The sequence below is a fragment of the Anthonomus grandis genome, chromosome 9 (assembly GCF_022605725.1).
Source record: "Anthonomus grandis grandis chromosome 9, icAntGran1.3, whole genome shotgun sequence".
In the NCBI taxonomy this organism is placed as follows: Eukaryota; Metazoa; Arthropoda; class Insecta; order Coleoptera; family Curculionidae; genus Anthonomus; species Anthonomus grandis.
In genome coordinates this window covers 29556604-29584013 of record NC_065554.1, presented here as the reverse complement: position 1 = coordinate 29584013, position 27410 = coordinate 29556604, and the positions used below count along the sequence as shown (strand labels likewise).

At 33.1% G+C, this 27410-nt stretch overlaps 2 protein-coding genes across 2 annotated transcripts in view; one reads left to right on the top strand and one right to left on the bottom strand.

Annotated features, from left to right (window-relative positions):
• Window positions 1–4369: 4369 nt before the first annotated feature.
• The window catches only part of LOC126740243 (importin-13), a 44107-nt gene continuing 21066 nt past the window's right edge, over window positions 4370–27410 (bottom strand). Inside the window, exons 10-16 of the mRNA XM_050446178.1 lie at window positions 10868–11032; window positions 9976–10161; window positions 9749–9886; window positions 7688–7913; window positions 4814–4966; window positions 4580–4754; window positions 4370–4529 (exon numbers count right to left, since the gene is read on the bottom strand). Coding sequence (XP_050302135.1) covers window positions 4436–4529; window positions 4580–4754; window positions 4814–4966; window positions 7688–7913; window positions 9749–9886; window positions 9976–10161; window positions 10868–11032 — 1137 coding nt within the window. The 3' untranslated portion in view covers window positions 4370–4435. The remainder of the gene's footprint in view (window positions 4530–4579; window positions 4755–4813; window positions 4967–7687; window positions 7914–9748; window positions 9887–9975; window positions 10162–10867; window positions 11033–27410) is intronic.
• LOC126740244 (dynein intermediate chain 2, ciliary) lies at window positions 16669–26583 on the top strand. The gene is made up of 2 exons (XM_050446179.1): window positions 16669–17208; window positions 24762–26583. Exons 1-2 carry the CDS (start codon window positions 16731–16733, stop codon window positions 26507–26509), a joined length of 2226 nt encoding a protein of 741 aa, XP_050302136.1. The 5' UTR covers window positions 16669–16730; the 3' UTR covers window positions 26510–26583.

Genomic DNA, 27410 nt, shown 5'->3' with positions numbered 1-27410 from the left:
CCATAAACTGGGAAATGTAATTATCGTGCATGTCTTCGTCGACACTCCAATAGTCTCTATAACTAGGTAGTGGTTTGATTCCCATGAGAATATTAAGACCGACGAAAACCTTCATTTCTTTTGTATTTGTAGGATTATATTTTTTGTTATTTTTTTGAAATTCTTGTTCAGCATAGAGGTTTGTTTGAAAAACAATGTCTTCTATAAGCTCGTCACTAATAAACAGATTAAAAAAAAAGTAAGGTGACAACAGGTGATCTTCCTTTTGTAGTAACTCAAAACATAAACCTTGGTTCTTAGTAAACGGTTGGGCCGGGTTTATTAGATGTAAATTTTGATGAAACTTTAGGTGCTTGATTATTTGATTTTTGCAAATACCTTGAAAGTGGGACATCATCATCACTACTGATCATAATATCATTAGGCTGTATTTCACAGAAATCATTTTCATTGTCGGATTCTTCCGAAATAATTGATTCCTGATCACTTGGAACTTCATCTGTCATTTCTAATTCATCGTAGAACTCCTTTTCAGTCATATCGACCAATTTTAAGTCCATAGGATATTTACTGCTGCCAGCGAAAGCCATAGCCTGAAAAAAGAAAATACCGCATAGTGGTACAAATTAGGGACTCATTAAAATTATGTTTTTTTCAAACCATAATTCTTAATTGAGGCTATGAGTGCAAAAACGGACTAACCCCAATATTATTAAGTGCTAAAAAATAGGTTTAAAAAAATACGAAAATGTAAGTGCGCAAAATCCTTTTAAAAGGACATTTCTGTAGTTCGAATTAATTGAATGTTCTTTAGTGTTACTTAAATTTGCGCAACTTGTTTTAAATTTTTGGATATGGCTATAATATTCGATTTTTCTATGTGGGTTAGTCCACTCTGCATTTAAAATAGATTAGATGTATTACGTCAAAAACTGTATTACTCGTATTGTCACGAGAATAAATTAAAAAATATAGAAACTTTATTTTTTTATTAAATAGGTAATTATTAAATACGTATTGTTTCTTTTTCCTCAATTGGGCCAACTACTTCACCTCCAGTTGCTTGAGCAAATGACCTCAGATTTTTATAAACATCTTGGTATATAGGAAATATGAATTCCATGAACTCAAGGAGATCTTTATTTTAGCTTCATTAATGGCATTACCATTTGGGTATAAAAGAGGAAGATTTTTAATCTCCTTGGAAACAGATTTCCTTTTACTAAGATCTACTGTGTTAAATTAAACCTATTCATTATTCGAGTAATTATACTAAATAGTATTGGGAAAAACTAAAATAGTATTGGGATAATCTTTTCTAAACCTTAACCGTTGGATTTTGAGCCTCTCCACCATTGTTTTTGTTTCAGATACCTTTGTGTTTATTATGTTATTTTCAAGTTCCTTTGTGGAAAAAAATCTTGACTTATCCATTTCTATTATGGTAAAGAGATGTCTTATGACTGTATGCCAGTCTTGAGGTATAAAGATATGACGATGGAATTTCTCTTCTTTTTCCATGATTTCGAAATTTTTGTTGCATGTTAAATAGAAATGACCACTTACAAGGAATTTATGATCTATTTCTTCCATAGTAAATAATGGAGATGCAGTAATATAGTTACATATCAATGACATTTTTATATTACGATTCTGACCACACACATAAGTCTTTTCGATGTAACAAAGTTTTTTATGTAATATAAAATACAAGATCCCACCTCTTGCGGCCCCTTGGAAGCAATACTTTCATCCCATACAAACATGAACGAATTATTGGTTCCCATTTCATGTATATTAAAGCAGTAAGTCCATAACTGCCTTTTATAGTTACAAATGCCTGTGGTAAGTACAGGTGTAGGAAGAGTCTTCATTAGATCAAAACAGATGACCGTTGCGTTTCCACTTTTTGCCAGTTTAATGTCTTTTTTTTAGGGTGTCTCTAGCACATAAACTTCTTACTTTTAGTAGCTCAGTGAACTAACTGAGGATAGTCCACTTTGCTTCTTTAAACTTTCATCAATAATAAAGTTCAATAACTAGTTTAGTGCTGCCATCTCGTAACGAAAAGGAATTGGTTGTTTGGTCTACTGTGCAATAAATAGATTTAAACTTGACGGATAATATTCTACAATAAAGCCGATTTTGAATTTTTGTGGGTTAGTCCGATATTGCACTTATAGCCTCAATTATTATTCCATTTATGTTTTTTACATAAATATATACATCATAAAACGCAAATAAAATACAGAATAATCCGAAATGCTTACCTTATCAAAATAAAAACACGTGCTTCTTGCAACATCTAATGCGTTTGACCAGTCAAGACAGGAAATATTTATATAGTATAGTAAAAATTCGCATCCATGTTCATTATATGGTAGCGATATGTGGTACAGAATATATGTCGCTGTGCCGAACAGGAAAATGAATTTAAAAGGTGGTTTATTCTTTGTACCACTATGCATCTTTTATCTGTTTATTTGTGGTACGATTTATGTACCACGCTGCCGAAAAGAGTTAAAGATTATTGTTTTAGTTTGTAGCTGTGAAATTATATCGACACCTCATAGGCCAAATGGCTTAACCCACAAAATAGCCGAAATTAAGTTAAGTACATATCTCGATTCTTCTCCGAAAAATACATTAGCTGGCTAAATGATATAACCCACAAGAAAAACTAAATTATCAAAAAAACTGAAAAACATAAAATCTCCAAAGTTTGGAGTATCCGTTTTAAAGAGTGGTCAGTTGATGTATCCCCCAAGTGTAACCCTATTTCTTAAAGGATTGACCTAACATGAACAAGGCCAAATGCAGTAAGCCATATTATTCAAAAATAAGGTAAAAAAAATGCGCAAAATTGTCAGGAGCCATATAACGTAACCCACACATGCTCACATGTATATTAGCGTAAGAACTCAAGGAGTGGTCTGTGTTTGTTGTTTTGCTGATATTTTTAATTTTTCTAAAAAAGTGTCAGATAATGTTCTTCACTTTTTGATAAGCCAAATAATGTAACCCGCATTTTTTTAAATATTGTTAATTTTTTATTTATTAATATTAGTTTTATTAGGATTTGCTTAATAAAACTTTTTCTTAACAAATTTTGCAACAAAAATATAAAATTTTACTATTAAAAATAATTATAATCAAAGATTTATTAAGTTTTTTGACCCTCCTGTAAAATATAAGGTGTCGATATAGTTTTTTATAGGTTTTCAAGATCAATGTTTATTTAAAGTATTCGTTGTGTTATTCTCTCACTTTAAAAACCTTTTAAGAAGAAATAATTAAAACGTGGTACTTGTTACACAGTAGTTTGTTTTTAAATCCCTGTATGGAAAAATGTTCTCAATTTAAACTAAGTAATAGTTAATTATCTATTTTGCAAAAGAATCTTGACGAGATTCTTACTTTTAGGAAAAGAATAAGAAGTTGTGTCTCTATAAATTTAAAATAAAAAATAACAAGGAGGGGTGTCAATGGTATATAATGGTCAATAATTTTGAAAATGTTTATTGAGTTGAAAAAATGCAGTTTGGAATAATTTTTGGTTGGTGGTACTATAGAACCAGTATATTTAGTATAATCACCCTTTGTCAAACCTTCAATTAAAGGTCTCTTTAATTAGTAAATAGGACAATTTTTTTCTTGTGTAGACGAATACTGGTCAAAAAGAACCTTAATTCAAGTTTTGAAACAAGTTCTAGTTTTTTCAACTTCTATGACAGTTATTTGAAACCCCATTTTTCCTACTGTTATATTTTGTGAGAAATACACTTTGACACCCTGGGATAAATTCTAAAAGATGGAAAAATATCGCAGGCATATGAATTAAATATATGCACCAGATATGCCACATATGCATATATTATAAAAAATAAAAAGATATTTCTGGCATATGTTTTATAGTGACCTACGATTTCCCCATATATGCCAAGTGAGATATGAGATATTCTTGTCATATATAAATATTCCAATTACATATTATAGCCGTTAAACTTGACCTTTTAAGCGTTTATCGATTTGTCTAATAAAAATTTTTATAAACATAGTTCTTATAACTAAAAAGTCACTTAAATATAACTTACTACGGAACCTTGTAAAATGGATTTATAGATATGTTTTAAAACCATTATAGCGCAACTAAGTAACAAATATTATTTAAAACAATATAGTTATATGAGATTGTTTTATACCAAATTACTTGGATTATTTATAGGAGAGAATTATTTTAATTAAAGCCGTAAAGTAATATTTTATTGTTTACTACACCACAAATCAATCAATTAAACCAGTATAAAGTTTTTAGGAAAAAATTAAGAAAAAACAATTTTTTCACTAAGATCCTTAAAATGTAATTCAGTTTTTTTTTTATACACAACAATCATTTATTTATTACATTAAGATTTAAAATAGAAATATACACGGTTTATGGTAAGGATAAATCTTGCTTGACTATACCGCGACATATCAGAGCGAATTCTAATACGGAATCACATAGTTTTCGTTTGCTGGCTTTTTCCCTAAAAATATAAAACTAAGTGACTTTGAAAATGCATAAAAATGGTCCTACCTTAACACTACTTTAATAAAAATTTCCTTTTGTTGAGCCGTTATCCTCGGAGACGGAAAGTTTTCCTGAGTCAAAAGTGAGTTTAACCATCTGCTCAAATTATCACAGTATTTTTTATTTAACGCTAAAATTATATCACTAAGGAGATCTAAACAGGAGCGGGGAGTATTAGTTCCTGAAAAAAATAAATAAATATCTTTGCACTCCCTCATACGCTTTGACGATTCAACTTACCTAAATTTAATAGTAGCCTTAATACTAAACTTTCACCGTAGGTCTGCACTACATCTACTTGATTCACATCTCTACTTTGGGTGATGAAATTCACTAGGAAACTCGATATGGCTTTCATGGTCTGAGTTTCTGGTAATACTAAGCAAAGTATAGCTGAAAAATAAATAATAAAGTTTCATTGTACCCACATTCCACCACTTTCCAGTGTAAGTTCACGAAAATATAACCTAAAATGAGTGGCATATGAACAAATTGCTTTCAGATATATATATTAGCCGTCTTTCTGGATATCCCTGTGATTTGTGTAAAAAAATTCTATGCAAACAATGCTCAGGTATAAGAACTCTATAACTATACCAACAAAAATCAACATAAAAAGTGGCTGCAAACAAAGAAGAATATTTGTTGAACACATTTTGAATGTGCTAGCAGAGGGTGATACAGTTATGGTCAATATTAACCAAATCAAGAATACAGTAAGAAATTTAAAAAAAAAAAAAATGAATATGGATAATGTATTTTATACAAAAAGGTAATGACGTGGCAACGCCTCTCGATTAAAAAGAGTCAAGGAATCGCTACCAGTGACGTCGTAAAAATATATACATGATAAGTATTTTTTAATAATAGAGTATGATTTAAATATAAATAATATTACCGTTTATGAATTATACTTATAATTTACTGAAATAGGCAATAGGAACGTTTATTCTCTCTAGTCGTGTGTTACCCTCTCTAAATATGCAAAGATTATTCTCTAGAACAGAATTTTCCAATTTAAAATTAAAAATTTAGGAAATCAAATGCAAACCTAGAACTTTGCCAGTAATTTGGAGCAATAATTGATGAATTGAAACATGAAGTAAGAAATCTCAATGCTGTCCTTCTATCATCACTCAAAGATAGTAAAGAAGAAATCACGTTCTTAAAAGAAATCCATAACCTCTCAATATGCCTTCTAGACAACCTGTCAATGACAACCTACCAGAGTAATAACTAGGTAACTCTCCAACACTATCTGTAGATCAGGAATCTACGGGAGTGATGAACGGCCCTTAGTTATTAAATATGTATTTAGGAGTTCTAAAAACTAATCTTCTCACTCCTTCAGTCTGATCTCCTGGTGTATTGTCAGAATGTCATAATGATGTTTAAACCTGCTACAGAAAAATGTTTCGAACAACTTTCGTTACCATGTGGTGGTTTTCAATGAGACCTGGTTGACTGATGAGTACTTCGACGGTGAACTGCATTTATATAATAACTCGTTCAGCTACAACTAGTGATTAGGACTGATTACTCTAGGGGTGGAGGAGTACTGATTGAAAAATATAAAAGCATTAGCAATGGGTCTCCTGTTTATTTACATTTGATCAGAAAGCGACCGTTTGACCTTTGCTACAGTATATTTTCCACCACGAAGCCTCTTTAATAATTAACCAATTATTGACAGTACAAGGAGAGTATTTCATGAAAATCATGATAAATATTTTTTATATAACATTTTGCAGTAAAATTTTGCTACAACATATAGTTTAATGTTTCCTTTAAGCAATTAATACAACGAAACGCTTTAAGAATATAAATATGCGTTGCAAAAAATATTAAAAATCAGTTTTGTCAAAATACCTGTTATTGACATCATACATAGCATAGATTTCAAAAAGGACTGACAATGTTTGTAACTAAACATAAGCTACCATAAGAGAGAACTCGAAAAAAATACGAGATTTAGGATTAGAAAATTATATAATATATTTCTAATAAAAGGAAAGAACTTTATCTAAAAATTTCAAGCTCTAAATGAAATGAATAATTAAATGGGTCTTTGCGATTGTGTGTGTTGAAAGTTGAGCCTTTTTGATTGAGTGCTAATATCCTGAGCCAATAAAATCATTAGATTTCTTTCGGAAAATGCAGTTTAAGATTATCCTAAAATTGGTTGGAGAGAAAGGAATCTGTAATTGAATTAGGATATAACAAAAATTAAGGAAAATAACAAGACGATAAACAATATTTGAAGAAATTGCTATTTAGTTCGTGAAAAACCATGCTAAAGTGGCGCTTTTAGATATGTGACATATATGACTCGTCAGTGTTAATTGACTATCCATACTCAAAAATTTTAATTTTTTAAACCTGGAAGTCGATTTCTATTTATCACTTTTTCCATGTATTCAATTCAAGCTGTTTTCTAGTATTTTTTCCAATAATTCTTTACATGTTCCAGGTATTTGAAGTTCTCCATATACTACTCGGTATGCTGCAGTATTTGTCAGCATTATCAACTTTTTAAATTGAAAGATAGGGACAAAAAAACACCAAGAAAAAGAACGAGAAAACCGAAGAAACAAGAGGCAAAATAAACAGCAAAAAATGGATACTGAACCCGTTGAAAATGCTCGTAAAGTGACGCTTTTTGTAGTTTTGGTGACTGAATTTTAATCGTGAATTCCGTAAACTCTATTGTAGAAGGGAAGAAGATCTGACCTCTGAGAAATCGCAAAGATCAGGGCTACACCTTCAAAATATGCTTGAAACTTGTGGAAATTGCGTTAGACGTATTGTGATGAAGCACATTATGTTTGTATCGCGTATTGTTGAATAATAATATTTAAAAAGAAAACCGGAAATTAATATTGTAAACATGCGACGACAATTCAGATTTGTTGCCCCTTTTTTGATATTGTCCATTACCACCACTTCAATCTTTGGTTTTTATTAATTTATACTTAAAATACCTGTCGCGCATTCACCAATATATAAAATAGTCAGGTCAGCAACAATAAAAATCGGCTTTAGTTAATTTCAAGTTTGAGTTTAAAATATGAAGAAAAGATCCTGGACAATTAGGTACAAAAGGGGGATTCTTACCAGCTTGAAACAGTGCCGCCGTATCCACTTTACTATTAAACATCAATTGCGGAACCTTCTTAATGAAAGTGGAGAGTAACAGGAAGAATCCTTCCAATAAATCCGCTATTTCCGAGAGTCGATTACTGTATTCGGCGCACGTTACCAAAGTTTTGGTACATATTTCGCTTATTAATTCTTCGTTCAGGCTTCGGAATTCCTCCTCTCGTCCAAAAAGTATGGCAACCTACAACGATAATCAGAACAGTTTCAACAGAAATAACACCAAAAGACTGTGGTTTGATGTGGTATCATTTCAAGTAATTGTTTATGGAATTTAAAATATTCGTCTATTCTCGAGGAATTTAAATAATTTTTTTGTATGTTCCTGGATTCGTTTTCATTTTCCAGGTTTGTTTATATTTATTTCTAGGTAGCATAAATAGGTTGCTTGCAATTTGGATAATCTGTCTCTTTTTCCAGGAAATTAATGAAATTTTTTAGGATTTTTTTTTGGTTCCTGGAATTTGAAAACAGCTTTATTTCTTTTAAAGGAGTTTTTTAATTAAAGCAGGTTTTCAAATGTTCATAGCATTAAGGACTTTTTTAATTTGAAATAGTTTATCAAACTGAAAAATTAGCTAGAAAAGTTGAATTTCAATATAAAACATCAGCCCTAGGATTTATGTGTGTATATCAAGTTCTATTTTATCTATCTTAGCTCTCTTTTATCTCTGTCAAATGAATAAATGCACTCAATTGCCTAGAAGAAATATAAGGTAATTATTCCAGGCAGTTGAATCAGAATCTCCTACTATCTTTTATCTCTGTCAGATGGTTAAATGCACTCAACTGTCTGGAAGAAATAAAAAAAATCTCCCAGGCACTTATCCCTCTCTGTCAAATGGATAAATGCACTCAATTGCCTGGAAGAAATAAGATAATTATTCCAGGCAGTTGAATCAGAATCTCCTACTATCTTTTATCTCTGTCAGATGGTTTAATTCATTCAATTGACAGAAAGAATTAAAAAAAAAACTTCCAGACACTTATCTCTCTCTGTCAGATGGTTAAATTTACTCAACTGCCTGGAAGAAATAAAAAAAATCTCCCAGGCACTTATCTCTCTCTGTCAAATGGATAAATGCACTTAATTGCCTGGAAGAAATAAGATAATTATTCCAGGCAGTTGAATCAGAATCTCCTACTATCTTTTATCTCTGTCAAATGGTTAAATGCACTCAACTACCTGGAAAAAATAAAAAAATCTCCCAGGCACTTATCCCTCTCTGTCAAATAGTTAAATGCACTCAATTGCCTGGACGAAATAAGATAATTATTCCAGGCAGTTGAATCAGAATCTCCTGCTATCTTTTATCTCTGTCAGAGGGTTAAACTTACTGAACTGACAGAAAGAAATAAGATAATTATCCCAGGCAGTTGACTTGGAGTCCCTTATTCTCTTTTATCTTTGTCGTATGGTTCAAAGAACTCACTGTCTGGAATAAATAAAAGAACTCTCCTTTGCAATTGAATTGGAATCTCTTTTATCTCTAAGATATGGTCAAATGCACCCAACCGCCTGGAATAAATTAAAATATCCTTTCACACAGCACACAAAAAAGTCTTGATACTGTCGAAGGCTTTACAAAAACCTAAATATCTTCAAAACTTATGCAACGATTTTAAGGATTTCAGTGCCATATGAATGCCACTAAATTTCTTTACTAAAAAGGTTCTTATAAGATTCTTTCTAAATACCACCGTTCTCAAGTTATTGAGGAGTGTTTCAATTGATTGAAAAAATTCTTGATACTGTCGAAGGCTTTACAAAAATCCAAGTATCTAAAGAATCCTATAGTAACGATTTTATTGATTTTAGTTTCATATGAAAGCTGATGAGTTTTCTCATTAAAGAAGTCCTTAAAAGTTTACCTATAAACACGGAGGAACGAGTGTTATTTCTTTCTCTCCCGAAGTTTATAATATACAGCATAATTTTTAATAATTTTCCTCCCCCCTAGGAGTTTCTCTGGACGTAAAAAGAACCTCACACTTTTTTCCTTTAAACATCGTACATACCGTTTTGGCAACAACAAGTATATGGGTCTGCGGATTTTTCCTATAAATGGTCACCACGATTTCCAAAATGTCCTTTATAAGTGGCTTACAGTCGTCGTCCAGAGTGGTCACCACGAATTTCAATAAAAAACTTAAATCCTTAAAAAAAAACGTTTTTATTCAAAACTCCCTCTTAAATTTATAATTATTTCTAAATAATTATAATAAGAATATAAATCATTTCTTACCAACATAACGTCGAAATTATCGGAATATAGTTCGGCTATTTGACGGTACAGTGGCATCGTATTTTTCATTATTAGGTAAACCGGCTGTTCCGCCTGACTGTTTTCTTCTAATTCCACATAGAGGGAGTTGAATAAGGCGGCCAATATTTTCAGTCTTGACATTAGCGATAGAGCCGTTGTGGGAGTCTAAAATTTGAAAAATATGTATGTAAACATAAATTATACTCAGGTTTAATCAATACAGGGTCCAAAAATTGATGTCAACAACTTGGAAAAGTTACCCGCATCTTTGAGTAATAACCTCAAATGCTTGAAAAATGACCTGGAAAAAACTGAAATAAAATGAATCAAATCTAGGCAAAAATCAATTAATTCCCTGGAAAAAATTAAAAATTACTCTCTTAAGTTTGTGAAATGTCAACAGTCTGCTCTAAGACAAATTATACTACATATTCTTGGAAGAACAATTACAAAGACTTGCAATCCAGCAATTGGATATACTTCAACTGTCTGTAAAAAAAATCCTCACAAATGCCTAAAATTTATTAAGGCTGGAATAAAAACACTATTAGCTTTAACAGCCTGGAATAAACCAAAAAAGACGCTGGCCGTGAAACACGTATCCCACTTCATCTGTATTGGAAATTTTAAAGTGAATTTTAATATATTTTGTTTGCAATGATGCAGCAGTATAAATGACTCAAATATTTGAATTTTACAAAAGTTTCAGGTTAGTCATTACTATAAGCCCATTTATGTATCTGTATAATTCTAAATTATGAAGAATAATTTAGATTTTAAACCATTATCTGAGTTAAATTAATTTTTAAAGTAATAAAATCCTTGTTTGGAATATTTGAACTTATTTGTGGTTCTAAGAATGTCTTTTTACCGGTTTCTGTTGCAAGGTTTTCTGGATTTCTTCAAACGAGGGGGCCAAAGTCACGTTCAGGTAGTCCATCACTTTATTTACGGGAATTATGCTTAACACTCGTCCTATGCTGTACATCAGTCTTCTGCATTCTCCCAGCTTAAGGGATCCACTCTGGATTGCAACCTAAAAATGCATTTAATGTGTTAACATTATTCCTATGATATTCCTAAAGGGTGTATATAAATAGAGTATATTTTAATCAATAACTGGTTCTATTGATCAAACACCCAGAGGTAAACAATTTGACTGGAAAATTTGCTTAAAAGGAATATTTTAAGGTACACTTTTATTTTATTTATTTATTTCGTGAATAGTAAAAAACAGCTCTAAGATTTTCGTCTGTAAATAAAGCTTTTGTTACATTAATTCCCCTATAAGTAAATTATAATTTTCTTAGTAAAAAGAAAGAATAAATTGTTGGACATTATTACAAGCTTCACAAAAATCGATATATTTTGAAAACTCATGTAATAATTTTATTGACTTTTGTTACTCATAAAAACTGAAGAGTTTTATCACCAAAAAGGTGGAAATGCAACCATTTAGGAATTAATGAAATCTAGAAAAACTTCATTTTACTGTCATTGTTTTTAGTATTTTCCTCTTTATACGTTTTCTTCGCGTTTATGTGTATATAGTAGGTCAAATAATTTTTTAAAGATATAAAGTAATCCCAGAAAGACCAAATCGTTTTTGCACATAAAATCTAATTCCTTGGAATTCTGTGACAATAATAAGAGATCCATGGAATTGAGGAGCAAGGAAAGTCAAGACACAAATTTCTTATCTTTGGATTCGTGAATTACTCATTTAGTTATATTATAGAATTCTTATTTTTTTAATGGAATTCCAAGGAAATCTATTAAAATAATATTATTTCCAAGGAATTCCGATTAGGTTTTATGCAGAGTTCCATTCTTTAGAACTTACATTGTGCAATCTTTAAGAACTTCATTGAATGGTTTCTCAAGAAATTTAAAAAAAAAACCTTGATTCTATGAAAGGCTTTAGCAAAATCTAAATATCTTAAAAACGCGTGCAAGGATTTTATTGATTTCAGTTTCATTTTAAAGTCGATAAGTTTCCTCACCAAAAAGGCCCTTAAAAGTTTCCTTGGAAATATAACCGTTTAAGACTTATTGAGCAGTTTCTCAACTATTTGAAAAAAATCTTGATACGGTCAAAGGCTTTGCAAAAATGTAAATATATTAAAAACACACGCAACGATTTTATTGCTTTTAATTTCAGATGAAAGTCAACGAGTTTCCTCGCCAAAGAGGTCCTTACAAGTTTATTTGGAAATACAACCATTTGAGAGTTATTGAAATCTGAAAAAAACTTAATTTTTCTGTCCCTCTTTTCATTTCTCTCATTTGTCACTTTTTTTCGCGTTTATTTGTGTAAAGTAGGTCAAATAATTTTTTTCTACATCATTTTAAAGAAATAAAGAAACTTAAAGCTCCACGATAATTCAACGATGTAGGTAGAAATCCCATAGAAGACCAAATCGTTTCCACATAAAATCTAAAGGATTTCCTTGGAATTCCATTATAATAATAAGAAATTCGTGGAATTGAGGAGTTTCTTATTTAATTATTTTATGGAATTCCTCTTTTTTTAATGGAATTCCTTTAGATTTGATGGGGAAAACATTTGGTCTTTTATGGAATTTCTTCCTACATATCGTAGAATTTTCGTGGAAATTTGCATGGAATAATAGATGTCTCTGTTCCTCATTCTTTGGAATTCTTATTGTGCAAGAGAATTACGATGAAATTTATTAGATTTTATGCAGAAAGGCATTCTTCTGAACGAACTTCAGTCTAATTCGTGAAATCTTCATGGAGTTTTGATTGAATAGTTTTTCAACAATTTGAAAGAAAAATCTTTATTTTGTCAAAGCCTTTAGTAAAATCTAAATCTATTAAGAATCCCTGCAACGATTTTGTTAATTTTAGTTTCATATTAAAGCCAATAAGTTTCCTCACTAAAAAGGCCTTTACAAGTTCCTTCGGAAATATAACCATTTAGGCATTACTCAAATCTAGAAAAACTTCATTTTACTGTCACTGTTTATAGATAATTTGATCCAGAAATTAAAATATTGCTTACAAAAATAAATAAATTGTGACATAAAAAACAAAAGTAAAAAAGAGTTCGACAAAGTTAAAGGCGTTTTAAAAATTACAGCATTTTTTTATCGGTCTATCAGCTTTTCACTATAAAAAATTTATTGGGCTACCCTTATCGCATCTTATCTAAATAACAGTTAAAAGGAAAACAAAAAAAGATTTACTAATAAATGAAATAAAGCAAAAAGTGTTTTAATCAATTTATCTTTAATTATTACATAAAGTTTTCAAAATGACGACCTTGTTGTTCAATACAAATACGGCATCGGCGAAAAAAATTATCTTTTAACTGTCTAAATGCTAATCTGTTATTTTTTACGGTATCTTTTGCTTCATTAATTTTTATTCTTAGTTCTTCTAAGTTTCTTGACTCTTGAGCGTACACGACCTCCTTTTAACATCCCAAACAAAAAAATCAATTGGGTTTAAGTCCGGTGACCTGGGGGGCCACTGAATTGGTCCACCTCGACCGATCCACTTGTGTCTAAATCGCCTATTCAGATATTCTTGAACATTTATCGCATAATGCCCATCGTTCTGAAAAAACATGTCTCCTTGTCTCCAAATCAACATCTTCTAACAGCTCATGGAGATTTTCTGTTAAAAAATTTAAATAGGATTCTCCATTCAATCGGTCGGGTAATTCAAAGGGACCAATTAGTTTTTCATTTACTATCCCAGACCAGAGGTTTACACCGAATTGTTCTTGAAAATTTGATTGTCGTGTAAGTTGAGGATTTTCAATACTCCAGGAATGATGATTATGAATATTAAAAATGCCAGTGCGCTTGAAATTCGATTCGTCGGTCCATAAAATTGAATTAAAAAAAATTTTCATTTGCCGCTTGACGTTGCAACATTTCTTCACAGAATCTTACTCTTCTCGGATAATCTTCGGGTTTTAGTTGTTGCACCGTTTGAATATGATATGGATGATAACCCATCTCATGGAGTATTCCATGGGCCCTCGATTTCGGTATTGCGATACGGTGCTCAATTGCTCTAAGGCTTACATTTGGATTTGCTTCAACTTCTTCGATCACTGCATCTACCAAATCTGGGTCTCTCATCCCTAACGGTCGTCCAGGAATAGTCCCCGGTACTCGCCCTTCCCTATAAGCATCGCGAAGTCTTAGTATCATGCGATGATCAGGCCATCTCTCTGGTATTGGATCACCTCTGCGTTCTACTTCCCTCCGGTATAATCTAGCTGCTTCCAAAGCATTCCCTCTCGCATATCCGTAAAAGTAATGCATTTGTTCAAAGTCTTCGCTTGTAAAAGGGGCCGCGCGTCTAGCCATATTCACAAAATACAGTACAGAAAAAAATCGACTTTACCACTTACAAAATAAATAAACTTAAACTTGAAATTCCACTTAAAAAAAGAAAATAAAAAAACTATTCAGATCAATGTGCACACAAATGTAAAAGAAACCAGTTCGTTAAGACGTATTTATCAAAAATCGCTAATGTACGTGAAATCTCTACTGTACACTACTAAGTACTGCATGTGAAAGAATGTGAAAATAGTAACGGGCCAGTGGTTTATTATTTGTTAATATCTGGTTTAGAATACTAAATTTCTTAAGCAAAAACCTGTTTTGGCAATTGCATTTTCACTTATTCAAATCAATACGGACAACTTCTTTTAAAACAAGATATTAATTTTAGGATTTTAGGCTTGACAATATTTGAACTTATTTTTGGGTATGATGCAATAAATTTAACTAGATAAAATAACCGCGGTAAAAGGCTGATAAACTGATAAAGTTTTTTTAATACTTGGGTTTAAAAAAAAATGTTTTAATTTTTAAAACGTCTTTAACTTTGTTGAACTTGTTTTACTTTTGTTTTTTATGTCACAATTTATTTATTTTTGTAAGCAACATTTTAATTTCTGGATCAAATTATCTTTGTTCTTGTCAGAGTCAACTTTTATCTAAATAATAAAATAAAAATCAGGCATTCGCCTTACCTATTTACTATGAATATAGCAGAAATAAACATAAAAGTCGAATAATACTAAAAAATCACAAAAAATGTTATAACTCCTAAACTAAAAAAAATCGGATCATATACATGGGGGTGATTCGGATTCCCCTAGGGTTGCTCTATCTCTGGGCGCTCGCTTGACATTCTTTTTTGGGACACCCTGTATAGTAGGTCAAATAATTTTTTAAAGATATAAAGTAATCCCAGGAAGACCAAAATCGTTTTTGCACATAAAATCTAATTCCTTGGAATTCTATGACAATAATAAGAAATCCATGGAATTCAAGACACAAATTTCTTATCTTTGAAATCGGTAATTTCTTATTTAATTATTTTATAAAATTCTTATTTTTTTTAATAGGATTCTAAGGAAATCGATTAAATTTTATGAGGAAAACATTTGGTCTTCTATAGAATTTCTGCCTACATATCGTTGAACTTTGCATGGAATAATGGATGTTTCTGTTCCTCGATTCATAGGAATTCTAATTTCTGCAGTGGAACTATGATTAAATTTATTAGATTTTATGCAAAAATGCATTCTTTTGAACTTCATTCTAATTCGTGAAATTTTCATGGAACTTTAATTCATTAGTTTCTCAAGAAAATGAAAAGAAAATCTAGATTTTGTCAAAGGCTTCAGAAAAATCTAAATATCTTAATATCATGTTCAATGACTTTAATAATTTTAGCTTTACATGAAAGCCAATGAGTCTCCTCATCAAAAAGGTCCTTACAAGTTTCATTGGAAATACAACCATTTAGAAATTATTGATGAATTTCTCGACTCATTGAAAAAATCTTGATACTATCAAAGGCTTTACAAATATCTAAATATCTTCGGAATCCGTGCAACGATTTTATTCATTTTAGCCTCATATTAAAGCCAATAAGTTTCCTCACCAAAAAGGCCATTACAAGTTTCCTTGGAAATACAACCCTTTAGAAATTATTGATGAATTTCTCAACTCATTGAAAAAATCTTGATACTATCAAAGGCTTTACAAATATCTAAATATCTTCAGAATCCGTGCAACGATTTTATTCATTTTAGCCTCATATTAAAGCCAATAAGTTTCCTCACTAAAAAGGCCTTTACAAGTTTCTTTGGCAATACAACCATTTAGGAGTTATTCATGAATTTCTCAACTCATTGAAAAAAATTTTAATACTATCAAAGGTCTTACAAATCTCTAAATATCTTCAGAATCCGTGCAACGATTTTATTCATTTTAGCCTCATATTAAAGCCAATAAGTTTCCTCACTAAAAAGGCCCTTACAAGTTTCCTTGAAAATACAACCATTTAGGAATTATTGAACAATTTCTCAATTGATTAAAAAAAAACCTTGATACTGTTAAAGGCTTTACAAAAATCTACATATCTTAAAAACCCAAGCAACGATTTTATTGATTTTAGTTCTACCTGAAAACCGATGAGTTTCTTCATTTTTAGCTTTAACAAACAAATAAAATAACGATGACTTTTCCAATAATTTAAACTCTTTCTAAACTTCAAACACTCTGTACAATAATGACACAATTAACGACCCTCCCTTTCGTTCCAGAACAATCCCAAAGGTACCACTCGCCACCTAAAGGCTCCGCCATCATCATAACCTTTAACCCCAACCGCCTGTCAACAACTGACACAAAAACAAACCCCTTTAGAGCAACCCCCTTTTAGAACCCGAAAAGATGTCACCAGTTAAAACCCGTTTGTCCCTGATGGCCTCGATGAAAAAAAGCGCCGGCGGTAAAACCCAAGAGACGTACGACGAACTGGAAGAATGGAAACGCGGCAGACAACTGCTGAAACCGAAGAGTCAACTGGACCTAACCGAACCCGAACTGAAAGAAACGATAACGAACCAGTTGACTGGCGCCAATCCCTTACAACCCGATAGTTTGGTGGAGTTTAATTATGCGGTGGGTGAGTTTATGCCGATTCCCGCCCCCGGGAATATGGTGGTGGTCTACGAGGCGCAAGGTACCGCGTTACATAAGGAATCGGAGGAGGCCCACGCCCAAATGATCGAGCAAGGAATCGATCCGGCCGTGTACGAAGACGAGGAGGAGGAGGAGGCGGAGGAGGAGGATGAAGAGAAACAGCAGGAGGAATTGAAAACGGTTAAGGAGGAGCAGGAGGGAGGAGGAGGAGAAGAAGGGGCGGAGGGTAAGGATTTTTGCGTAAAATGTTGTTGAAAGGACGTTGAAATGGGTATTTATTTATTTATTTCATCTTTATTTGGATTAAGGTAAAAAAAAAAATTACACCTACATATTTCTAAAAATTCTGAAGTAATTATACTAAAAAGATCATTTAATTTAAGCAGCATAATCCTAAAAAATTTAAAGCATGGTTAGAGGCCTCAACAAGTGCTAACCAAAGAATAAGAACAAAACCTTTACAAATGTTCAAAGTGTTACAAGCTGTTTTATATTCGAGTAATGAAAAGAAAGATTTTCAAAGTTTGGAAATTTCAGTATTGTTTTTTTATGTAAATACCAAGAAAACTTATAAAATATAGATCAATGATTCTTTTATAGTATGCCCGATGATGGACATGTTATATATCCGAAACATGTCGGATTAATTTTTTAAAATAAATTTAGTGGAGGATGACAGAAGTAGCATCGTAAGCATCGTATCCATTAAAGTTATGCATGGAAATGGGTAACAGAATATCCAATTTTTTAAGTCGATATTTTAATACAAAAAAAAAATTTCATTACGGGTTCTAGACGAAGTTGTTTAAAGTAGATTATTACCTTCATTTCAACTGTAATTTTATGGAAACTAATAAATATTCACTAGAAAGCATGAAGAATACCTTACTACGGCACTGGAACGCGCAGAAAATTGAAATAATGAGCGTAATTTATGAAAGTGTTTTACATTAGTCTTTAGTATAAAAATTTGTTTTACGTTAAACAGGGTTGCTCAAAATTAGTGATTTTACCGTTATATACAAAAATTGTAAAATTTTTTTTTTTTTTAAATGGAACACCCTGTAACATATTCTAAAAGGAAATTGAAATCTCTTTCTAACGGGGTGTCATCATGTTCCTGTATCGAAGTAGTTCGGTTTTTAAAATAAAAGCAAGTTTCTGTAAAGACGGGTCATTAAACTCCCAAAAATACCTTCAGATTTTGCGTTCAGTAGTAGAAGATTTTCCGGACAATTTAACGTTTGAAGATTATCGCACTTGCTAATTCCAATTGGATGGAGCACCCGCTCATTGCACTGAGGAGGTGACTAATGTGCTTATTGTAAGAGGATTTTGATATGCCCCATTTACAGTGAGGGACAAAAGTATTGGCACATATTGATTTTTATTAAAATTCGTATCTGTCCTCTTAAGCTACTAGACCTATTAAATTTAAATATTTTCTAATTTAAAGTGTATACCCAAGAGCATTCGTTTCTTAATATTTAATACAAATTTAATAATTAAAGGCTTTACAAAAGAACCCATATTAAAATTCTAATCCAAAAATCCCATGGACAGAAGTATTGGCACACATGTTTACAAAGTGTTTAAAAATAGGTGCCTTGTATGTGAGAATTTTGAAGCAGTTTTTTTAACATTCTTTAACAGAATATTTATATGAAAGTAAAATATTTCTTTAGGTTTAGTGCCTATTTTAAGTGCATACATTGCAAATATGGGTCGCAAAGGCGAAGAAACGACGAAATCCGAGCGAAAAATAATTGTACAGCAGCGAAAAGATGGTAAATCGTATTCAGCGATTGCCCAAATTGTGAAGAAAAGTCGATTTACTGTGCGTAGTGTCTTAAAAAGGTTTGACATTGGAGAAAATTTCAGAAATAAGCCTAGAACTGGACGTCCGCCAAAGTTAACGGAGAGGCAAGAAAGAAAAATTGTGAATAAAATTAAGCAAAATCCTCGAACTAGCGCTTCTGAAATTGCGGCTATATTGACAGAAGAAGATAGCATCAACGTGAGCTCAAAAACAGCACGAAGAGTTCTTCATAGGGCTGGATATAGTGCCAGAGTAGCTCGGAATAAACCATTTATTAATAAGGTTAACCAAAAAAAGCGTCTTGAATTTGCGAATGCACACTTTCATCAAGATAATATATTTTGGGACAAAGTAATATTCTCTGATGAAAGTAAATTCAACATTTTTCATTCAGATGGGAAAGTGACTGTGTGGAGGAAGCCCAATTGTGAACTAGATGCACAAAATCTGCATAAGACTGTGAAACATGGTGGTGGTAGTGTACTAGTGTGGGGCTGTATGTCATCGGGAGGGGTCGGAAATCTGGTTTTTATAGATTGTATTATGGACAAAAATGTATATTTAAATATTCTAAAAAAAAACTTAAGAGCTAGTGCGGAAAAACTTATTTTGGCAAATGATTATTACTTTCAACAGGACAACGATCCGAAACATATACAGCCTATACAGGGTGCCTCCGATTAAGTCGGCACTATTGGTATCTTTGTTAATATTTAAGATACAGGGTCGGTTAAATTAGCAAACTAGTAGGATTTTTTCTGTTGATTAAAATGGTAAAAACAGAAAAAAAATTGAACATCGCGTTTTCGAGAAAATGTGAAAAATGTACTTTTGTTAAATGGAATCCCCTGTATGTTTTTACATAAATCAAAAGATAATAATTACTTAATAAAAAAGTTTATTTACACTAATAGCCTAAACCTAAAAATAACAAAGTTATAGCGATATTAATAATTTTGTCAAATTTAGGCAAGTTGGCCTTGAACTTTTTGAGAGCAAAACAAATAAATCATTGTTTGAATAATAAAATGACAGTAGCCATAGAGATTTTATTAAATAAAGAAATACTGACAGTTACATGTTAGCAAAGTTTGTGATTTTTGTAAAATTTAAATTAGTAATTAATAATATGCCTTTTACGCATATTGAAAAATGTGATATGTTAGAATGTTACCTTGTATGTCGAAAAAATAGTGACAGAACCCTAGAAGAGTACCGCCAAAGATTCCAGACTCGTAACTTGCCAAACCGTAGATACTTTTTAATTCTCTACAGAAAATTTAGAAGTAACGAAAACGTGTTTAAAAGAACTAGAAGAAGGAACCAATTTATAGTAAGCGAGGATGTTGAAATTTTGTATTTTGGCATATTTTGAAGCTCATATGGAAAACTCAACTAGAGATTTAGCAAGAGCTTACGGTGTGAGCTTAGTAACAATTTGGCGGGTCTTAAAGAAACACAAATTTGTGCCATATAAGTATCGACCAGTACAAACATTGTTGCCTGGCGATAACGAAAGAAGACTTGCTTTTTGCAACTGGTTCCGTAATGCATATGAAGCTAATGATAATATTTTAAACCATATAATTTGGAGCGACGAAGCTAATTTTTCAAACAAAGGTATGTTTAACCGTAAAAATGTACACTATTGGTCCCAAGAAAATCTTTTCCTTACTGATCCCAGAAATCCTCAAAATCAATTTAGTATGAACGTTTGGTGCGGCTTAATAGGAAGCCAAGTAATAGGACCTGTGTTTTATGATGGCACTTTGACTAGAAGGAGATATGTTGATCTCATATTATCTGGAGCGCTGGAAGATTATTTGGATAATGTTAACTTGGAGAGACGGCAACAAATCTATTTTCAACAGGATGAAGCACCTCCCCATCAACTAAATGATGTAAGAATATTACTTAATAGACTGTTTGACGATAAATGGATTGCGACACATGGCCCGATTCGTTGGCCACCTAGGTCACCAGACCTAATCCCTCTAGATTTTTATTTTTGGGGTTACATAAAAAATTAAGTGTATAAAAAAAAATACAGAACCGTTGATGAACTTCAAACACATATTAGGCAAATAATTGGATCAATAGATAGAAGATCAATCTTAAAAGCTACAAGACGTGTGCTTAAGTGTGCTCAAAAATGTATTGAACAAGATGACGATGTTTTTGCTCATTTATTGTAAATTAGTAGTTTTACTTGATGTTATTTATTTCAAAGCCAACTTGCCTAAATTTGACAAAATTATTAATATCGCTATAACTTTGTTATTTTTAGGTTTAGACTATTAGTGTAAATAACCTTTTTTATTAAGAAAATTATTATCTTTTGATTTATGTAAAAATATACAGGGGATTCCATTTAACAAAAGTACATTTTTCACATTTTCTCGAAAACGCAATGTTCAATTTTTTTTCTGTTTTCACCATTTTAATCAACAGAAAAAATCCTACTAGTTTGCTAATTTAACCGACCCTGTATCTTAAATATTAACAAAGATACCAATAGTGCCGACTTAATCGGAGGCACCCTGTATAGTCAAGCAGTGGATTGCGTTTAATGTCCCTCATACTTTAAATACACCTCCCCAATCTCCAGATGTCAACCCGATCGAAAATCTTTGGAGTGAGCTAGGAAAACGAATAAGGAAACATCATATTTCCAGTAAGGAAGAGCTTAAACGTGTTTTGCTGCAAGAATGGAATAGTTTTGAGCCTTCCTATATGCAAAAGCTGGTCCATTCAATGAAAAGGAGGCTCACTCATATTATAAAAAGAAAAGGAGGTCCTACAAAATATTAGAGCTGGGATTAAATTTTATTTTTATTTGGTGTGCCAATAGTTATGTCCATTTTAAATAGAATGTAATTTTAGTTTTTTTGGTATGCTCTCGTTATGCTTAAGGAAATCTGTTTTATTTTTCATTATCATTTTATTCACATACAAATCTTTTATATGTTTTTAGTTAGATAGTTATTATTGGGTTACATAAATATAGTAAACATTAATAAATTACTTTATAAAATTATGGTGTGCCAATACTTTTGTCCCTCACTGTATGTTCGATTGGGTTAAACATACTACTCAGTACTCGTCAAAAATACGATGATACTTGGTAAAAAAAATCTGCATAAAGTCCAAAGCGAGAACGCATTCGGAGGTACGAGGATGCATATACCTAGCCGTACACGGTGACGACGCGACGCTCGCGTAAGTACATTCCGCGTAAAATATTATTGCCACAAAAACTTCGCTTTGGGTCTAAACTTTAAGTATTATACGCTCGTAAATTATTACTATTATTCTAATAGGTAGATAGTTAGTACCTACTATTATATCATGTTAGAGTATCTATACCCACTTATAAATAGTATAGATAATGTTAAACTATTTAAGAAAATATACACTTTTTTAATAACTAAATTTTATAATACGATCGCCTAACAAACGTAAAGAAATGTTGTTATGTGGAATTTTGTTATGTCCCATTGATGTTGATGGGCACATACATATTATATTTAAGGAAGTATTACTTGTAGGCCTGTATACCTATTAAAAAGAGTAAAAATTTGGACTAAAATTAAGATGGAAGTAAAAGATGATACCTACTTATGAAATTTTGCAAACGGCTTTGAATTATAATTATTATCTTAACTTACAAAGGGCAAATAAAGAAAAAACAAAAAAAAATTGTTGGGACTATTTTATTATTTAATTAATTAAATAAGAACACTATTTAAAAATTACCGTTTTACTGTATCTCAAAAATTATTGAAATATTAAAATTAAACTGACGGCTAAATTTCGTCTCGGCACCACTGTTTTCCAAAAAATCCGTATCACTATCGCTGACATCCTTTCGCAAATTTATAAGTAGCTCATCCACAACTGGGTCCAGAGCTGGTTCTTGTTGCATAAAATAACGCTCAAAAGAAATCGCATGATCACAAATTTTTTCCCTTCTCTTGGGAATATTCAGAAAAAAATTCGTCACAATACTGATCGACATTTGCAAATTTAAAATCTATATTTTTATCAGCAACATATTGTTTTAAAGCATCCCATACCAACTCAATTGGAGTTAAGTCCGGGTGGTAGGGCGGTAGTGTTAAGACTGAATAACCATAAGCTTATCTATTTGATAGGTTTTATACTTAGGTTTATATATTTTTATTAAACTATATAATTCCGTTTTTAACATTTGTTCTGAAAATGAAATATTGCGTTGTCTCAACCAGTTCTTCATTACATCTTTCTTAGAGGCCATAGTAGGACATTTTTCAACTTGAACGTTATGATATGGAGCATTATCTATAATTAACACACTATTGGCTGGAATGTTCGGAAGGGGCTTATCTTGAATCCATTTCTTATAATTTGTAAGGTTCATATCATTCATATCATCTTAGTTCCAGATTTTAATTTTAAATACGCGTTTTTTATAAAACCCATTTCACCGCCTGCATGAACAATAATCATTCTTTGTCCTTTTGATGATGAAGGCCTTCATTAGTATTGTCTCCCCATGTTTTTTATGGGTATGCGAAGAATGAATGTAGGTTTCATCCATATAAATTATGAGGCGTTTTTCTTCTCTATATTGCTTGATGCTTCTAAGAAAATTACTTCTGAGCACTTGTCATGTCAGGCTTTTCCATTAAAATTTTTCTGTTATTTTTAGCCTTTTTCCATCGAAATCCCATTTCTCTCATTACTTTTCTTAGGACCCCGCGTAATTATTTGCTTCATTTAATTTTGTAATTATTTGTCGCAAGGTAGGCACTCGTTTTTCCGTAACATAAAAGTTTTTTATGATGATTCGACGGAGAAGGCCGCGGTCGAAATCGTCCAAGTTGGATTTTGATGCAGCTTTAATTCTGTTTTTGTTGGGCGTTGTAAATGATGTTGAAGCACCCTCTCTTCAATACTTTTCATTTCCCTAGAGATCCCGCGTTTGATGGTAGCCAAACTCCTGTTGCTAAAGCAGCACGCTCCTCAACTTTTTTAAAATCTTTTAGAGGCTGATTTTGTGCAGCCTCTTTTTGCATAAAAAAAGTACATTAGTTACCACCTCTCTTGTTTGTCCTGACAAGACTTTTCTGTTTAAATTCGAATGAAATTCCATGGTAACTATTAAAAAACACTTATCCAAAACTATCTTATAAACATCAACAACTTGAAAAACTGAACACACTCTTTAACACCATAGATTAATACTAACCATTTGTTGCGGACTGTAGATACAAATGTTTCGTTCGCAAAAATGCATGAAATAATGAAGGAATATTGTCGAATTTGGTCGCGATTTTGTGCGCATCGGAGGTGGAGCTTGATCCACGTCTCTTCCTATTTTTGACGAGTTGTACCTACATTAGGAAAAAATCACTCTGAACACAAAAACAAAACGCATAAAACTAAAAGGCCAAAAGTCAATATATAGTTGATTTGTGGGTTGGTATTACCAGGCCGGGTTAATCTCACCCCCTGTGACATGCAACGCTTTTTATTTTGTATGAAGCATAACTGCTTTGCTATCAGTACCTTCCACCATCATAATTTTCCCTTTTCAAACATTTCCAGGTGAAAAGTCATGACCAAACAATGGTATGCTATTGACGTTCGACAGTTATATTTAGTTGATCAATAATAGTAATAATACACGTGTGTATTTCTTCAAAATAGTTAACTAAAAATTATTTGAAATAGAAAGAAATAGTTATTCAAATTAAGTTTTGATGAATCTATTTATTATTCATGGACAACGAGACATAATTTACAAAAAATGGATAAAAGAAAATTTGTGCGCACACAAAATAACTGTATATAATTTGTTTCATAACTTAAGAATGATCTAATTAGTTATCCCAAGATTATATAAGTAATTTATAATAAATTTTGAAAAATTAGCAGTGTTTACACCATTATAATTTCCTCTTTTCAAACATTTCCAGGTGAAGAAGCCGAACCGAAAGACGAAGATGCCGAGGACGAAGTCTCGACCAAACCCGAAAAGGAGGAAGAAGCGGAAGGCGAGGGCGAGGGCGAGGGCGAAGGGGAACCGAAAGCGGAACCGGCCAAGGCGGCGCCCCCCAAGGGCGGCAAACCGCGCAAACTAACGAACCAGTTCAACTTTTGCGAACGGGCCGCGTTAACCTACAACAACCCGACGCGATCACAAGAGACGCAAACGGTTCCGCCCCCGATGGCCACGTTTTCCGCGAACGTGCTCCAATGGGTGATCTACGACGCTTATCAGAAGGATTACGAGCAGCAGCAGCTGGAGAAAGAGCTGGAACGCGAGCGAAAAGAAAAGGATAAAGCGCCGGTGTCGAAACATCAAGCGCCGAAGAAGAGCCAAGGGAGAGCGCAGCTGAGCGAAGCTGTCCAAGGTAGAGTGCTCGAATGTTGGAAGGTGCTGGAACGGATGATTAATCAGAACACTTATGACGATATCGCCAAGGATTACCGATACTGGAACGATCCGTCCGATGAGTTTCGCGAGGAGGAGGGCACCCTCTTGCCTCTATGGAAATTCAGCTACGACCGAACGAAGAAGAACACCATAACCGACTTGGACTGGAACCCTTACTATTACGATCTGTTTCAAGTGTGTTTTGGGTTCTTTGACTTCCTTAAACCCACCCCGGAGGGCGCCGTGTGCATTTTCACCCTGAAAAATCCCTCGTTTCCCGATTACATTTGCATGACCGAGTCGGGAGTGATGTGCTCGGACACCCACCCCAAGTATCCCTACATGGTGGTGATCGGACTGTACGACGGTAGCGTGCAAGTGTTTAACGTGGAGGCCACATGCAAAACGCCCGCTTTCAAGAGCAACAACGTCACGAATAAACATAAGGGGATCGTGTGGGAGGTGAAGTGGGCCCCGGACTTGCCCGATGGGGAGTTGAACTTTTTTTCGGTCTCTTCGGATGGTAATATTAACAATTGGGTGCTGATGCAGAACGAGTTGGCGGTGACCACGATTTTAACGTTGTTCCTGGATAAGGACCCGGTTCCGGGACCCGACGGGACCAGTTTGAAAGTAAAAGGGTGCGCCACTTGCATAAAACTGCATCCCAAGAACCCGCTGATTTATTTGGTGGGCACCGAGGAGGGTCAGATTTACAAGTGCAGCACCGCCTACAGTTCGATGTGTTTGTTGACTTATAACGCGCATTTGCTCCCTATAGGGCGTATAGACTTTAACAAGTATAACTCGGACATATTCGTTTCTTGTAGTAGCGATTGGCGCATTAAAATATGGGAGGATAATCGGTTGGAGCCGCTTTTTGTGTTCGATTTAGGTGATCGGGTGGGTGACGTTAAGTGGGCTCCGTATTCCTCCACCGTGTTCGCCGCGGTCACCTGTGAGGGTAAAGTATACGTGTTCGATTTAAATGTGAATAAGTACAAACCGATTTGCGTGCAAGCGGTGGTGAGCAAAAGGAGAAATCGGCTCACCAGGCTGTCGTTTAATCCCAAATTGCCGATTTTGATTGTGGGTGATGATAAGGGGTGTGTTACCACCCTTAAATTGTCGCCGAACTTGCGAATACCGTGCAAGGCACCCAAGAAGCAACAGTATTTGGACCAGTGGACTTTGCAGTGCATGAAGTTGGATAAATTGTTGGCTTTGGTGAGGGAACCGGTCACCTTGACTTTGCCCGAGGATACCGCTGGGTCTGAGGAGTCTTAATTTTTGTTGTTTATTGTGAATTATTAAATATTTAAAGAGATTTTTAGAGTACAATCAAGTCTTTCAAAATCTTCTTTTTCGCATTTTTATTTCCATTTAAAATAATTAAACTTTAGGTAACACAGAGATGCTCAATATGTACACGATTAACTTCAAGACAGTAAAATAGTCTACTGGAGAACTCTTTAGAAACATTTAAGTGGCAACATCAATATTCTGCCCTCCAAAGCAAAAAAGCAGTATCTGCAAAAATGTTCAAAATTAAGTTACTGCCATGGTTGGACTTCTTAGGGAATAAACTATCTTCCTGCAAACGAAAAATGCATACCTTTCGAATTTATAAACTTTGTTTTAGCGGTATGTGCAAAATTCATCCAACTGCTCAGGAAAAATGCGGTATCTTCTTAATGCCTAACGAATACGCGGCAGGTGCGCGTGGATCGGACGCATTTGTCGCTTTTTCGCTAAGCAGGCCGTAGTTGCCGCAATTTTGCTGAGTAAATTTAGTCGTTAATTGGTATCGCTGCAAAGTGGATTGATCAAAAATCAAAGTTAATAATTGTGTGAGATTGTTGTTGTTGTTGGGAACCTAATATGGCTTTTAGTACTAGGACGAAGAGACTAGTGGCCCTTGCAAAAGATTCAGTCAATAATAATGGCTTTAATAATTGCTGGGATCACGAAAAAAAAGTAATGCTATTTAATTAGTATTATTCGTAATAATTTATATCAGTTACTAAAGGTATGACGATAAAAAGTTGGTAGCCTAATTTATTAAAATTCTAGAACGGAGATGGATATCAACAGTAATGAAGGCTCAGATTATATTTTACATACTTTACAACCTGCAGCTTTGCCGGAATCGTGTCGGGGGGGTTTTATAAAAGTGGACCTGCCATGC

Bases quoted from the DNA above. Each gene is read 5' to 3' on its own strand.
- LOC126740244 (XM_050446179.1), top strand. From the start codon at position 16,731: ATGTCACCAGTTAAAACCCGTTTGTCCCTGATGGCCTCGATGAAAAAA. The intron at 17,209-24,761 runs GTAAGGATTTTT...AAACATTTCCAG, and splicing joins AGGAGAAGAAGGGGCGGAGG to GTGAAGAAGCCGAACCGAAA.